We start from the raw sequence: 16,836 nt of genomic DNA, 5'->3' as shown, positions 1-16,836 counted from the left end.
CATGTGGGATCTTCCCAGACCAGGGATCGAACCCATGTCCCCTACACTAGCAGGCAGACTCTCAACCACTGCACCACCAGCGAAGCCCCTAGACAATGTCTTTTTAATGTCATTTGCATATTCTCTGTGGATGGCACCAGAGGGTTGGCTGCTTGTTTGGGAAGGTCTGAAACCTTAAGTACCCCAAGTGTGGTCATTTCGGTGGGGAGACATTTTAAGACGCAGCACGTTGACCTGAAGTGGTGAAGACTCTGACCTTTAGGGGTTATTTCAGTTGGATCAGCAGAGGACCAGAGCATATAGACTACAGGTGATTGCTGGTGTCCTAAAATGTACAAGTACTCTTTTCTGGTGGCTGTGCTATCTTACTGTCTTACCCTTTCTGAAAAGGGCTATTAGGTGATTCAGGAAAGTTGCATTCTTTTACATATTCGTTGAAGAACAAAACTTGGCCTCTTGGAAGAGTGAGAGCTTCGATGTGACAAAACTGGCTGTTTGAGTGGTGTAGCTTCTTATGTTTGTATAACCCCCAGTTATAGGGAGTTTGTCTCAATTTGTCTTTATAGACTCTGAGTGGGTCCCTTAGAGTCAGGGAGGTAGAAAACTCAAAGGGGGAAAATGATTTGCATTTCTTTCAGCGTGGGTTTAAATTTGTTTATTGACTTCCCTCACAGACTAGTAACAGGCCCTCTGGCGAGGTTGCGCTTTGTTTGGTGGGGAGCTCCAATGACACTTGGTTTGGCTCTTCTCCCAGATGATCTAGACTAGATGTCCTGGCTTCCAGACTGGTTTCTGTCACGTGAACAGCACAAACTTCCTAACTCGAGATCTGTGTTATATTGGCTTTAGGGATTTATGCCCTAAACCCACGGTTAAAGTATTGAGTCATGACAGAATAGTCGTTGCCAGCTTTTCAGGGTAAAGACCTGGAGGTCCCTTCCTTTGCTCTTTATGTGAGGAGGGGCTGTTTTCTGGCAGGAGTCCATGGCTTGGGCCTGGAACAAGACTGTTGATTATGTGCTGGTTGAGGCTTGGTCTGGCTTGAGGGTGTGCATGCACTTCATTTGGGTTCCTTCCTCCCTTATCTCGGGAGGAAGTAGGGAAGGAAGGGGACTGGTTCTGGCTTCCACTTTGCACGCCCCCCCGCCTACACTGATGCAGGCGGACCCAGAGGAGGGAGTGTGCTTTACTTTTGCTATGCTGCATACACAGTGGAGCAGGAAGTGTTTTCAGGGTGCCAGAGGCTTATTTGAATGTTTGGATTTTGGTTTCCCCATCCATGGTGGGGGGCCCTCATTGTTTTCCTCTTGTCTCAGAAAAGTAACTGGGTTGAGAGGATTGACTGCTGAGTGAATTTCCAGGAGCCACTCCAAGAAGTGCCCTATTAGAACATCCTTTTGGGACCAAGTGTGTGGGAAGGGCTGTCCCTCCACTGGACTCACTTACTGAGAAACGCCCTTTCCGTTTCCTGATGGAGAGGATGTTGAAACTTACGGGGAAAACACATTCCGTTTCAGACGTTTCTCCTACAACCTTTAGACTGCAACCCATCATTTTTTAAAGCTCCAAATAGTATTTGGCATCTGGTGTTCTTGAAATGAAACCAGACATGAGGAATGTGAGATGGGAGAGAGATGGCCAAGGAAAGAAGCAAAGCAATTTTTTCCTTTCACATTCTTCTTGATAAGAGAATTTGGGTTAACATTAACATGTTGAAACCCAAGTCGTATGTCAGGGCCCTCTGCAAAATGTGAGGTAAACTGCAGCTCTGAAAACAATAGGTTCGATAATTAAAACTGAGGGTTCTCTTAACCTTTCTCTTTAAAATTGCGCTTGTGTCATAATATTTTTTTCCTTGCCCTTCTTCTTGTGTCTGTGACATTGTTTCAGAAATTCCAGAGACCATTTATAATAAACAATGACGATATTTTAGTGGTAAAATGATAATTGGAGAATATAATGCGAAATACTATCTTGATTAAAATAATAGACGTGGGGCTCGACATACATGGTGCCCACTGTTTTGTGTGTCAATGCAGAAATTCTCAACTGTTTAACCAAGTTGGTGGCAGGAAGGGATTCACCGTCTCCTTCTTTCCCTTCTTTCAGCATGTAAGCTGTTGTTTCCCCTGTAACCACTTTGGTTAGAGGAAGACCTTGGTAACTTAGCCAGTGAGTGTATCCCTCAGCCATCTTATAAATGTGTACCATAAGTCCCTGATGAGCCAGTGAGACTGATGTATGTATCAGTGCAAATCTATTTTGTCAACACGACCTTCCAGTTTCCCCCATATGTTAGGTACTGCTCATGTGTAGCTTTGTGGAAAGCAGACTTTCCATATTACGTATGTATTGTGACTTGGCTTTATCAAAGGAAAAGTATTAAAGGGGGTTTTCTTGTGGACCGTTTTTGTTCTCTAGTTTTGTTTTTTTTTTTTTTACTCATCATAATCGTAAACAACATTCCCGCAAATTTGGTCCTCATTTTGTGACTGTTATCACATTGAGACTCTTGTTTGTTTTGGTAAAGAGCAATACAATGACTCTGACTTAGAGCTAGGCCACAGATGGATTAAATTTCTGATTCTTTGCTAAGCAAAATGCACCTGCTCCAGAATCTTAAGTAGCTTTTTAATTGCTTCCTTGTGCACGGCATAGCAATAGTCATCCATAATGCTATAGGTGGATTGCAGTTTGGGTGTCCCAGAAGCACCTTCTCCCCTCTGCAGCAGGGCCAGAAGCTGAGATGAGGAGATGTGTTCTGGTTGAGGGCCCAGCTGTCCTGGTGGAATTAGTCCTTTCCCTCAGGCCGATCTGATTGAAAAGGGGGCCGAGATGTAGAAACATTGGCCGCTGGTTTCAGTAACTACACATTTCCTCTTCAGTGGCCAAAAGGACCAACTTCACTGCTCCCTAAATGTCCCCACTAGGTGTGACATCCCTAATCTGTGAGTTTTCTTCATCTATTTCTCTAGCACCTAGCACTGAGTCTGGCCTATTGAGGAGGCTCAGGTATGATAGCTGAGTAAGTGAATACATCTTGGGCGAAGTGTTCACTGAATGTAAGGAGTGGGGAAAATGTCTAAAAGATTCTATCAACGGATTTGTTTCCAATGGAGTTTACTTGAGGATGGGTGGAAAAACCAAGTACCAGCCAGTTTGGCCAGAGAGAAATTTCTCACCGTAGGGAAGCTGCAGATACCCCCAGGATGAAGTCTGTTTGTGAGGCTACTGTCAGCATCAGAAATCTTGACAAGTGGCTAAAGAGCACTTGGCGATCTGATTGCCTTCAAATGTTTTGGCAGTTGTGAAAAACAGATCTACAGGTAACTGTGGGAAGAACACCGAGTCGCACCACCCTGAAGTTCAGAGATGAGACCATCTGTTCACTTAGGCATTTGTGCTTTTGCATTCAACAAACATTTATTGCAAATATACTGTGTGCCAGGCACTGAATGAAACTTGGTCCCTGCCTTTAGGATCTCATAGTTTAGTAGGGGAAACAGACATGAATTTAAAAAAACCCCAAAGCCAGAAAAAGACTCAACTATGTATATGGTGCCAGGAGTGTGGAAAGAAATGTGTGACCATCTCTGGGACATTTAAGGGTCATAAAAGCAGCAGTATTGGAGGGGGGTCTTGACTGGTAAGTGGAAGACAGTCAGGTAAAGATGGAAAGGAGCACCTAGGCTGAGGGGACTGCAGAGGGATGGGCTCAGAGGTGCCACTACTGCTGCGGGCATGTGTGTATGGGGTGGGCACAGGGGTGCACAGCATTTAGGGTGTGAGAGAAGAGGGTAGAAAATAAAGGAGGGTCTTTATTTGGTCCAGGCTGGGAAGTTGGACCATATCCAAGAGACACTGCAGAGCCGAGTGACACAGTCGGATTTATGACGTGCTGAGAATAAACCCCAGATTCCTCACTCCGGTGTCCAAGGCCCTGGGGTCTGGGCCCCTGCCCCCTGCAACCTCATCTCTCTTAACATCACTCCCGTCACTCGCTGTGCTCCAGCCCCACTGGTCTTCCTCCCCGACTCAAACGTGCTGAGGTCCCCACCTGCCCTGGGCTCCTGCACACACTCCTGCCGCCTGGAGTCCTCTTCCCTGACGCTCTGCACAGCTGGTCCCATTTATGCATCAGTCCTCACTTTAAATGCCCCCTCTCAGATCACGCTATCTAAAGTAGCTGTCCCCTCCCACCACCACCATCACCACCATTTTCTTTCATTTTCTTCTTGCGTCCCCTGTAACACTAACTAAAATCAGTACTTATGTTGTAGTTTACTTGATTCTTTTACCTGCCTTCTTCAAATCAAATAAGCTCCCTAAAGACACATTCTCTTATTTTCAGCCTTTTTTCTTTAGTACCTAGCACAGTGTTTGGCACCTAATTGATACTTGATAAACATTGAACGCAATGAATTAAATGGATAAATGTGATGGACTAGGGCAGCTGTTGGCAGCCTTCAGCCCACGGGCCCACGTGGGCACGCCACCTATTCTTGTATGTTGCATGAGCTAAGAATGGTTTCCACATTTTTAAATGGTTTAAAATAAATATTTGTGACATGAGAAAGTTATATAAAATTCAATTTTAGTGTCCACAAATAAAGTTTTATTGGCACACAGGCACACACCCTTGTTCACAGATGTCTGTGGTTGCTTTCATGATGTGGCAGGCTTGAGCAGTTGTGATAGAGGCTTAATGGCCTACAGAGCCTGAGATATTTACTATCTGGCCCTTTTCAGAAAAGCTTTGTCAACCCCTAGACTGGGGTCAGGAAGAGGAGTTAAGAAGCTGTTGTAGTCATTCACATGAGAGATGAGAGGAGGCTGAACTAAGCAAGCAGGTTCTCTGACCTCTGCAAGCCTCCCTCTGTGACCTCTGCAAACCCCACTCCCAACAATTAGGCTGTTCTGAATAAACATCTCTTTGCCTTCACCAGCAAATCAAGTCTCTCTCAAATTACTCCTCCTAATTGCCCCACTCCCTGCCAAGTCTCCTCTTAAATCTCATGTGTCAAATGGGGATGATGGAAAGAAGTGATGGGTGTGAATGTGCTTCTAGAATCTTGTACACAGGCAGTTGTTGGGATCACTCATTAGTGAAGTACTAAAGCAGTTAAGAGAGCTGGCCAGAAGTGCCTGCTGCCACTAAGGGGTCAAGTGGGATGATTACTTTTGCTTCCTGTTTTGGTCTATATCTAGGAAACTAGGCTGTGAACAGTGGAGCTCCAAGTAAGTACATTAAAAATGGTTGCTTGTTGGAAATCTCAAAGTTTTGCCATCATCTGCAGTTTAAGGATGGGCTTAGTGGAGGACCTTGTATTTGGGGTTCCACAGAGGAGCCAGAATAAAAACTTGGTCTTTGGGATTTACTGAGGCTTTTAAACACAAATCACCTATCAAAGGCAGTATTTGTCCTTATTAAAATGATTTCAATTAGGTCCTTAAATGTAATAGGCTCTATATCTTATTACCCATCTTAGAAATTAGCCAAGACCCCTTAGTATTCTTCTGTTTATAGAACTGTTGGCATATTTTTAAGACTTGAAAAATGCTTTGGACTGATTTTTCTTAGATCTTAATGTCTCCTCTGCGCCCTTCTTCAATACCGCCAGAACGTAGTGTAACTCGCGTTTAAGCGAAACAACTTGTAAAATGCAAAAGTAAAGTAATTACTCTCTTTATTAGTTTCTCAAATACATTGATTGCCCTCCTATATTTGTGAGGCACTGTGCAACACTAGCCGTGGGCACTTTTCCCTATGGAGTTGACTCTTCAGTGGGGGAAGAAAGACCCAGACCACAGATTACCGTACCTGTTGGCTGTGCATTGTAGGGGGTCTCAAAATGCTAACAGGCCCAGATCATGTTCAGATGGGTGGGTAGGTTAGCAAGACTGTCTGCCAATGAACTTGAAGGCTGAGCATGGACCCTCCATGAGCTGGCCTTCGCCTGCTTTGTTTCCTTGACCTCATCTCCGAGCAGCCTGAACTCTGCCTCCCCTGACCCCTTCCACACACATGCACGTGCAGTCGGACCTTGACAGTAGGCTCTGAACAGTCTCTCTTCAGTTGACGGACCAGCAGTGGTAGGGTATGTGGGACACTTGAGTGGGAGGTGGTTCCTGCCCTGAGGACACACACCGGAGACAAACATGAACAGTTATAGTTTAATGAGATAAGTCTTATCTCCTATCTCCTGGTGTACATCAGTGCCATTGCTGCCTACCTGCTGGTTAACAAAGTGCAAGAATTGTACACTTAGAGAAAGCCTTATAGCAATTTGACATTACTGAGATATTTGTACTGTATTTTACAAAAATACGTTTGTAACAGATTGGTGGGAAAACTGTCCTTCACCACAGATAGTTTGAGAAGCTGGTGTGTAGATCACCATAACTTCGAAGTTTTTGGTAGGAACAGTTTTGCGTACACATTTCCCCCTCCTCTGTCACATAAACAAATAATCATATAAAGTGTTTTTTTTAAATCTTATCATTTTATTAATTGTGAAAGTATCGTGAGAACAACTTGGAAAGTACAAGAGTTTTGGGGTTTTTTAAAGTAATCCATACAGCTGACATGAGCTAAATGCTGCTCATATTTTAGTGTATTTCTCTTGTCCTTCTTTTCTGCCCATGTATCAATATATACATTTTTTTGTACATAAATGGGACATTGTGTACCTATTTTTTATTTCATATATCATAAGTATTTGCATGTCATTAAATATTCTTTTTAATTTTTTTATTAAGTTATAGTTGATTTACCATATTATATTAGTTTCAGGTGTATAACATAATGATTCAAAATTTTTGCAGATTATATTCCATTTATAGTTTTTATAAAATACTGGCTATATTCCCTGTGCTGTACGATATATCCTTGTATTAAATATTCTTTTTCAAAGGATTGCATGGTGGTCTATCATCTAGTTGTACCATAATTTATTTACCCTTTTCATATAGTTCTCTATTACTAACACGTATTTTATGCCCTTGTTTATTTGCTCTGATAGCTTTGTTCTTGCATCCCCTTGTTTCAAAGCTCTTATAGCTTTGAAAATTTTTATAAAAACACCTTTGATAGTGTCTCTGAATATATCCGTGGAATATATTTCCAGAAGTTGAAATTCTAGGTCAAAATTGTGACTATTTTAAGGCCTTAATAAATTGCCCTTCAGAAATGTTGAACCAAATTTCATCTACCACCAGCAGATGAGGCTTACTGCATTGTGTACTCTCAGGATTGGTACTGTCAGGGTGGGGACACTGTTGACAAAGATAAGGGCAGAAGAAATGAGTGGACCACCTGGATGGAAGATGATGGGAGTGCAAGATATTTAGGGGGCATGGAAAACGGTCTGTTGGCTAAGTGTAGGATACTTTTAAGGAAATAGAAAAGACAGAAACAGTGAGCTGGAATTGGATTTGATGGCACACTGAAAGCCAATTTAGAATGGTGTTGGGGAGCCACTGGTAGGTTTTAAGTAGGGAGATGAGACCCTCCAGGGCTCAGCTACGGGGAGATGTGATACAGCACCACCTGTACCGTACCACCCCTCACTCCCCGTGTACTCCATGCCCCTTCCCAGCTCATGCCTTTGTTTGCACTGGTCCCTCTGCCTAAGTGCCCTGCTTTCTAACATCTGTCAAAATTCCACACAAGCATCAGGGACCAGATTCTTCCCTTCATAGTTCCTGCTTGATTACATAGCACTTAACTGTATAACGTGTCATATTACTTTTGTAATAATTATTTGGTGCACTACTCTCTCCCCCCAGATTATAAGCTCCTAGTGACCCACTCCTTTCTGTATCCTTAGGTATCTACTATCATGCCTGGCATATAGTAGATATTAATACACATTTACCAAAGGAATCCCAGGTACTGCATATGTCTCATATGACCTTGCATAAGTACTCCCTAGGTCTGGAGATGTATGCTTCAACAGAATGGGATATTGGTATCTCGGCTAAGTCTTTATCCCAGAGTCAGTTAGGTCATCACAGAGGGTTCCATGACCGATACCTTGCCCTTAACCTCTTTTCTCCCTTCCCAACTCAGGACTTCCAGTTGCTGGCTTTTGGAGGCCACTATCCCTTAAAGTGAGTGGAGAGCTTGTCTCTAGAAGTGTTTGCAAAACATAGTTGTTTATGAGAATTTTTACCCGAGTTTGCGTCATTACACAATCAAGAAACTGGTGACAGATTTTGGAATTGGATTCTCTGATTTGGAAGAGATGCTGAAAGTCCATAAGTTGGATTTTACTTATAAAAAAACTTAAGAACAAAGTTCAACGAAGACATGCATTTCCTCACTATGCATAATTAACCATTGTTAAATGTTGACACACTTGCTTCTGGTCTCTCTTCTGTGTGTATACTTTTATTTTTAAATGCATAAATGATGTATGGATACATTGTTCTTTAAAAATTTAAATCGTACAGATGAAGCTTAAAGACCCCTTGACTTTCATCCCCATGCCCCATAGTCTAAAATTTTTTTGAAGTAAAGTCCTTTGTTTAAATGAGACTTTATGTAAAAGTCTGCTATTAAATATGTGAGTATCCCATGTACATGTGTCCCATGTACTATCATGTGCTGGGGGCACAGCAATGAGCAATATATGCAAGGCCCCTGCCCCCATGAAATAATCACAGTGGATAATTTGAAATAGTGGTACTTGCCCTGAAGAACTTCAGACAGGGTAAAGGGATAGAGAGTGACTGGAGCATGGAACAGGACTGGGGCAGATACAGTGGTTGGGGATGGCTTCCTGAGAAAGTGAAATTCGTGCTGAGGCCTTAATGATGAAAAGAACCAGCCGTGCACAGATGTGGCCAGAACATGCCAGTCAAGGATATGGCTGATGCAAAGGCCCTGAGGCAGGACCCAGCATGGCCAGTGTAGTTGAAGTGCAGTGACCCATACGAAGAAAGCTACAGGGTGAGGTGGGGAGGCAGGCAGGAGCCAGATTGTGATGCCCTTGGAGGCTGTTGCGTGGCCTTTGCGTGTTCTTATAATTGCAGTGAGTAGCCTCAGGACATTTTTATAAAATAAGATTGATACCTAATATGTCAATATCCAAAAAAGGATAAAAGCAGAGCTGCTGGAATTGAAGCTGGAGTGAAAAGCTCAAGTCAGCACTTGCTGAAAATCTCTAATCTCTCTCCCATCTCCCATCTAAGAGCTGGGGTACCTTACACACCTTAGGCATTTCTAACAGCTAACTTTAGTCTGAAGACAGTGAAGCCAGGGACTCCTCACCTGCATCCTATCCCAATCATAGACATTAGAAAATTCTTCCTTATGTCTCCTTACAGCTTCTACCCATTGTTTTGTTTTTTAATAAATTTATTTATTTAATTTATGGCTGCATTGGTCTTCGTTGCTGCATGCGGGCTTTCTCTAGCTGCAGAGAGTGGAGGCTACTCTTCGTTGAGGTGCATGGGCTTCTCATTGCGGTGGCTTCTCTTGTTGCGGAGCACGGGCTCTGGGCGCACGGGCTTCAGTAGTGGCACGTGGGCTCAGTAGTTGTGGCTTGCGGGCTGTAGAGTGCAGGCTCAGTAGTTGTGGCGCACGGGCTTAGTTGCTCCGCGGCATCTGGGATCTTCCCTGACCAGGGCTTGAACCCGTGTCTCCTGCATTGGCAGGCGGATCCTTAACCACTGCACTACCAGGGAAGCCCTACCAATTGGTTTTAAATTCATCCTGGGGGGTGACACAGCTCTGACCCTGTTTCTATGGAGTCGCCCATAGAAATCAGTTCGAGGGTAATTGCGGGCCTCTGCCTCCCCCTCAGTCTTCTCTTCTGTCTCAGGAAGTGCCTGCTGTAGTGTTAGCCCTGTGTCTCAGCACGTGCTGTGTTTGTCAGGACGAGGACATTAATACATTGTCTGATCATCTGTTGTGCACTCTCTGTGGTGCTCAGCGGTCACTGTAGCTTCTCCATCAAAGTCATGTGCCCACAGCTCTAAAGGATAAGAGTAGTCAAGACCCAACCACATCTGCTTTCTCTGATTTTTTTTTTTTTTTTTAAAGAGAGAAGTGTAGGGGAGGCTTTTAAGTGTGACTGCCAGTTTCTGTGGGATAAATCCAGACTCCTCAGCCTGGGTTGCAGCTTCTTCACACCAGCCCTCCTCTCTACGCTGACTCCCCCTGGCTCCTCCCTGGAATTCATGCCCTTGTTCCTGCCATCTTCCTGGCACAGATGTGGCTCTCCTCCTCTGCCCTTCCAGCTCACCAAGGGCCAATTCATAATCCACCTCTCTTTTTCCTTTCAATCCCATCTCTTTTTAAAAATTGACAATCTACAGAAGTTATACAGGAATATGCTCTCATCATAATATATATATATATATCATAAAAAGTGTGTTTCCTTTCTTGCCTTTTCCCTAACCCCTTCCCCTCTCAGAGTTGGGAAATTGCTGTGTATCTTTCTAGGCCTTTTGCTATGCAGTCCCACGTAAACTATTTAGGTTTTTGTGTAAGATTGTTTTTAAAAGACATTATGGCACATGTTATACACATTATTCTTTGAGTTGCTTTTTTCACTTGACAGTATAACTTAGAAATTTTTCTAAGACAATACATGCAGTTGTAACTTAAAAAAAACCATGCAGTCATTAAAAATGTATTTTTATGGTAAAAATTCAAATTCAAAAGGGTATAAAGTGAAAAGGAGTAGTTCTCCCATCTCCTCTTTTTGGAGGTTACTGCCGATAACACTTCCTGACATATATTCATAAATGCTTTAAAACATGTAATCCTGTAGTATATAGTATACATATCACATAGTATCTTGAACATTTTTCCATATCTACATGCACAGATGCCTCGTTCTTTTTAGTGAGTGTGTAATGTTCCATTATGTGAATATACTATCATTTATTTAACCATCTCTGTATCAGTGAATTCATTTGATCTTTTCTGTTTGAAAATCTCGGACCCTTCTAGCTCGTGTTAAGTCACTCCTCCTTTGTTATGAATTTATTCAACACAATAAACATTAACTGAGTGTCTTCTGACTTCCTGGTGCTGTGCGGGGCACTAGGGCCACCAAGTTGCTTGATACACAGCCCCTTCCCCCTGCTTTGAGTTATCCCAGTCTAATAGGAAGACACTTTCTAAGGAACTTCGACTGTGACATGAGCTGGAATGGATAGATATGTCTTAGCATATATATTATTAATTCTGCTTGGGGAAAGCAAAGGAGAAATTGCAGTCAAACCCTAGAGGATAAGTAAGAGATCCTCTAGGTGGCAAGGAAGAGAAGGTCATTCTTGCAGGGGAGTAACAAGAACAATATGGGTTGGCAAGAAAGAGCACACGATGCGCAGAGAATGGCCAGGAGCCCAATGGGATTGGAGCGTATGCCGTGGCGTGCGGTGGCTGGAGTGTTACTGCTTGCTCAGCAGTGGGTCGTAGGAAACACTGAACAAGTGCCTAGACGGGCATGTGCTCTCTGCCCTGGTGGACCCCAGCCTCTCGGGCTTGTCCCCTATGCCCTGCAGACGTTGCCTCCAGGTGTTGGCTCCACTGACACTGCCTCTGGCTTCCCGGGCTCTTTCTTGAATTGGTCTGACTTGAAAACTATATATATCTTATCCATTTTTGTATTCTTAACATGCCATGTCCTCTTTTCGCAGAGTTTAATCGGTCAAGAAATAGAACAGAATTCAGCTATGGCCCCGAGGAAGAGAGGTGGACGGGGGATTTCCTTCATCTTCTGCTGTTTCCGAAATAATGATCACCCAGAAATCACGTATCGGCTGCGAAATGATAGCAACTTTGCGCTTCAGACCATGGAGCCAGCGTTACCCATGCCCCCTGTGGAGGAGCTGGACGTCATGTTCAGTGAACTTGTGGTGAGTCTCAGACTTCCATCCCAGGGGTAGTCGGGGCTATCCAAGAGGGAGGGGAGAGGATGTGGACAGTTTGGTCAGACACAGGCTTGCCTTTCTTCAGTGAAATGGCCCCCATCCGTCCCTTCGATCTGCACCCCCAACTGTCAGCACTGAGCCTGTGGAGAAGGAGAAAGAAAAGGGTAGCATCAGAGGGCTTTGCTGGTGCTTTAAGTGGAGGGATTTAGACCTTTAGGTCTTCAGATATGTGGCACGACTGCTTCCTAAGTTGCCCTTTCTAATTCCTCCCCATCCCAACCTGAGATGCTTGTGTGCGCAAATATTTCCTTCATCTGCTTCGCACCTGCTGGGATTACTGCCATACTTCCCGCCACTCCCAGTGTGTAGTAATAGTGTCTTTTAAAAAATGAGTCATTAGTCATACTGTCCCTCCTGTCCTTGATCCTTGGATGAAAGACATTATTACTTAAGTAGAGTATAATTTAGCCTAATGATAGGACTGCAATAATAACTGTTGTGGGAAGCTTTTTATAGATACTATCATATTTTAGAATCCACTATACTGAAGTGAGGGATGTATCTAGTGTAGGACCCATTCATCAAGAGATGCAGGCGCTGTCTTCAACTTAGTTTGTCAAGCACCTGCGAAGTAGTGTTTCTTTCCATTCCGTGTTCCGGAGGGTATTATGGCACAGTCAAGGGCACTGGCACGGGCATTAGGAAGACCTTGGTTCAAATTACTGCTCTGACTTTATTATCTGTATCAGTATGGAAAAAGCATATGACTTTTCCGAGTCTACATTCCGGAAAGCGGAAGGAAAAAAAAAAAAACACCTTCTCCTAGGTTTGATGTAATGTTTAAATGAGAATAATGCAGAGTGGGAATGGCCCAAAGCCTGCCCCTTCTTAGGGGTTCAATAGATGTTACACGAGGACTCTATCCTCCCTTGATCACCACTGGCATTTTGTAATGGAGTTAGTTCTAATCAGACCATTTATATTATTCAACAGATACTAGAGACTGCTATCATTTTACATGAATCTTAGGTCAAAAAAGTAACGTAGGCTATGTTACTGCCCTCAAGGGCTAATAACTGAACTGATTGTCACTCCAGCTTTGATGGACCAGGATTCACCTATAAGCTTCTCTTACGAGATAAGCCAAGAAGAGAGAGTACTATGAAGCTGATGTTTGAGTTCTGGCCTCCTGAGTGGATTAATGGGCTGATTACCAACCAGAATTGGTGGGGAAAAGAGATGACTCCCGGCAGCATGTTTACACTTGATGACGTTGAATATTTTCAGCGTTTCAGGAATCTCTCTCTACCCTCTCCCATTTCCACTGCATGCAGAACTCTGTTCTAGATGTTAGTGAGGTGGTTCAAAATGGAAAACTAGAACCTGCTCCCAAAGAGCTGACAGTTTCAGCAGTATAACAAGAGGTATGATGCCACCAAAGGAAGAAGCACACACACCTCTGTGTAAATGTGTTTTGGGGTGTAGGACACAATGATGAGGAGGGTGGTCAGGGAAGGCTTTCTGGAGGAGGTGAGTTGTGAGGAGGGATAGAAAGTGAGAAGAGAAGTGGAGGGGATCATTGTTAACGGCCGTCTCGGTCATCTGCAGCTAGTGTATCCTGTGATAGCAAAATCTCAGTGGTTACAACAGCAGAGGCTTATCTCTTGCTAATGCTGCATGTCTAGTGTGAGTCAGCTGTGGTTCTGCTCTGTGCCATATTCTGCTCAAGACCAAGACCCAGGCCTGATGGAATAGGAAAGAGAGACATGGTGAACTGCTAGCAGGCTCTAAGCTTATGCTTGGAAATGACACGTGTCACTTTAGCCCACATTTCTTTGGCCAATGCAAATCACGCAGGGTAAGGACATATCATCCTTCTGTAGAGACTGGCACCACAAGTCACATGGTCAAGCCTGAGGTCATTGGGATGGGTGGAGGACACAGTCCTTTCCCAGGGGTGGGCAGAGAATCGTGTATCAGGATGGCTATCAAGAAGAACAGTAATGATGCACTGATGTGCTTGGTGTTATTGCCCAGTTAAAGTATTTTAAAACCAAAAGTCAACCTAAGGAGACAGATATTGCTGATAGATGAAGGCCTCCTCAGTGGTAGTGGAGCTGGTGGGCAGAGCGAGTACCACTCAAAGCATCCACCTCCAGTGTCCTTTCAATTGTATTCTGTCAGCCTCCCAAAATGAGACCCAAGCCAGAGCCTTTGTGGTGGCAGCTCCACGTACATCTTGAAGACAGCTCATTGTTCTGTATTCATAAAGGAGAAAATTCCACTCTCTGCCTTATTGATGTCTTTATTCTGTGTGAAAATTGCCTACAGCTGTTAGTTGCTAAAAAGCCAATGCCAAACCAGAACTTTAAGCCAAAACCATTGGAAAACAAATTATCTTGAGGTTTGTATCTGTCCTGGTGAGTGATGGATGGATTTTTGTCTACTCTTGACTTCAGGGACTTAGACCACGGATCCATCCAACTGCCAAGGGTATCCTGGGACAAAGGAGGTGGGCTCAAAGCCACTGGGAACCTCTGCCCTGGGCTCTCTTGACTAGTCGCGGGAGCAGTTCTGCCTGTGCCCACGCTTAGGAGAGGGAGGCCACGTGCCCTCTGGAGTCAGAGCACGCTGCAACCTAGGGTAACTTCCTCTGAAATGGTTTCTATTGGAATTTGAGTTTATTTCCTCACCTACAAAATGGGGATAATGCCATCTCTCTGCTAAGGTTGGTGTGAAGATTAAAGAAGACAGCTTCTTTTAAAAGGCTGGCATCTAGTCATGGGTGCTTTATACCCCACATCCTAGTACAACGAGAAGGATAGGAGATAGTTCAGGTATTTTCTGGACACAACACCCCAGGCAAATATCTCAGGCTTTTCCTTTTCTTGAAAGCTGATCTGGCTGCTGTGAGCACGCCAGTGTGGGTCCTAACTTGCAGACCATTCTGTCTCTATCTGGTGGAAAGCATCTCATTAGAGCCGGTTGTTATAAACTAGTTTCCTTTGTCTCATCTGATGAGTCACTCATTTTGATGTATTTAAAAGTGATACCAAATAGGTTGGTTTCAGAATTACTTACTGCACCCTTATCATCTCATAAATAAAGCAGGCGTGGGTGGGAGGTCGGCCTTGTGAATCTTTAAAGAATGCGGGTCCTGAGCAGCGCCTCATACTCTAACAGTCTCCCTGCCACAGGCGGGGCAGTCCGGAGCAGTCCAACCTCAGGATGTAGTGATTTCTGGAGGTCCCAGACCCACACTCTGCCCCATACCACCCCCCACCCCCCGCTTTGTTTTTAGTAACAGCTTTGTAGAGGTACAATTCGCATACCCTATAATTCACCTGTGTAAAGTGTACAGTTCACTGGTTTTTGGTATATTCACAGAGTAGTGCCCCCATCACTACAATACATTTGAGAACATTTTCATCACCCCCAAAAGCAACTCCCTTACCCATTAGCCACCACTTGCCACTTCTCCTCAACCCTACCATCCCCAGGCAGCCACTAATCTAGTCTCTGTTTTTGTGAGTTTGCCTATTCTGGTCATTTCATATAAATAGAATCAGATAATATGTGGTCCTTTGTAACTGCCTCCTTTCAGTTAGCATAATCTTTTCAAGGTTTTTCCAAGTTGTAGTATGTATCAGTACTTCATTTCTTGTTATTGTTGAATAAATTCCGTTGTATGGACATACCACATTTTGTTTATCCGCTCATTGCTGATGGACATTTGGGTTGTTGCCAGTCTTTAGCTATTATGAGTTTTGCTGCTCTAAACGTTCATATACAAGTTTTTTCGTGTGGAAATATAGTTTCAGTTCTCATGGGTATATACCTGAGAGCGGGATTTCTGGGTCATATATAACACTGTATATAACTTTTGAGGAACTTCCAGACTGTTTTCCAAAGTGGCTGCGCTTACATTTCCACCAGCAGTGTATGAGAGTTCCAATTTTTTCGCATCTTTGCCAACTCTTGTTAGTTTCCACTCCCTACCAGTCGACCAGCTGCGTTTAAAGCGGTTCTATACCTCCTGGAGAACTGAGGATGTATAACTTGGGAATGTGCGGTGTGTGTGTGTGTGTGTGTGTGTGTGTGTGTGTGTGTGTGTGAGAGAGAGAGAAAATTGCCAAATAGAAATAAAGTCTTCTTGCCCACAATTTTAAAATGATTTGGGATATTTAAAAATAAAATATTGAGCATTAGTGTGATGTCTGCATATATTTTATGCCTTTGAGCATCAGTCCTTTTTCTGTATTACCGCCTCCTCCTCCCCTCTCCACTTCTGCTTTGTCCTTTGCCTCAGCCACAAATCAAGAATGTAACCCATCTGAGATTCAGCATTTTTCCCTGAAAATAAGATTCAGCTAAAGTCTTGTCTTTCCTGCAGGGTTTTTAGGTCTTAGATTATCCCCACCAACATATTTGAAGAGTGCTGGGGATGATAGCTCTGTGCACTGTCCTTGTTCAAGTAACTTCTTCCATCTTAACGTTAGCAGTGGAAGATTTCCTTGGGGATAAACAGAAGAATGTGTTATTAATTGACAGATCGATTCTTTTGATGTATGTGTGTGTGTTAAGTGCCTGCTCTGTGCCAGGCCCTGAGGCAGCTGGTCCTTAATGACTTTGTGGGGCAGAAGGTCTAGCAGGGGAAACAGGCAACAAAACAGGCACTCTTTCTTATCCACTGTGACCGAGGGCTATGAGAGGGGCTGCTCCAGCAGTACATTTTCTTGGGGAAGAACCTTTATTCCCCTCTTTTTTCACAAGGTAAGAGTTGATTCACAGGTTCTATTTCCATCACTCTTAGCTCTCTTGCCGGGAAGTAATATTCTCAGCTTCTCTTCCAACTCCTCTTTGGAATATGCATAGTTTAGTCTCTCTCCCTTTCTGTAATTCTCTGCAAATCAACCTGCCTTCAGAAAGCATACATTCTGTGACCCT

The 16,836-nt window shown here is 43.7% G+C and overlaps 1 protein-coding gene across 3 annotated transcripts in view; it reads left to right on the top strand.

Annotated features, from left to right (window-relative positions):
- DAAM1 (dishevelled associated activator of morphogenesis 1) overlaps positions 1–16,836 on the top strand; it is a 140,602-nt gene that overhangs the window by 14,745 nt on the left and 109,021 nt on the right. For all 3 annotated transcript variants that reach the window (XM_082386469.1, XM_082386471.1, XM_082386470.1), the window contains one exon: positions 11,656–11,874. In XM_082386469.1, coding sequence (XP_082242595.1) covers positions 11,656–11,874 — 219 coding nt within the window. Of the gene's footprint in view, positions 1–11,655; positions 11,875–16,836 lie in introns of those variants that run through there.

Source organism: Balaenoptera borealis, assembly GCF_965194805.1.
Source record: "Balaenoptera borealis genome assembly, chromosome: 3".
Classification (NCBI taxonomy): domain Eukaryota; kingdom Metazoa; phylum Chordata; class Mammalia; order Artiodactyla; family Balaenopteridae; genus Balaenoptera; species Balaenoptera borealis.
The sequence above is the reverse complement of the archived record's forward strand: the minus strand, read 5'-3'. Positions and strand labels throughout refer to the sequence as shown.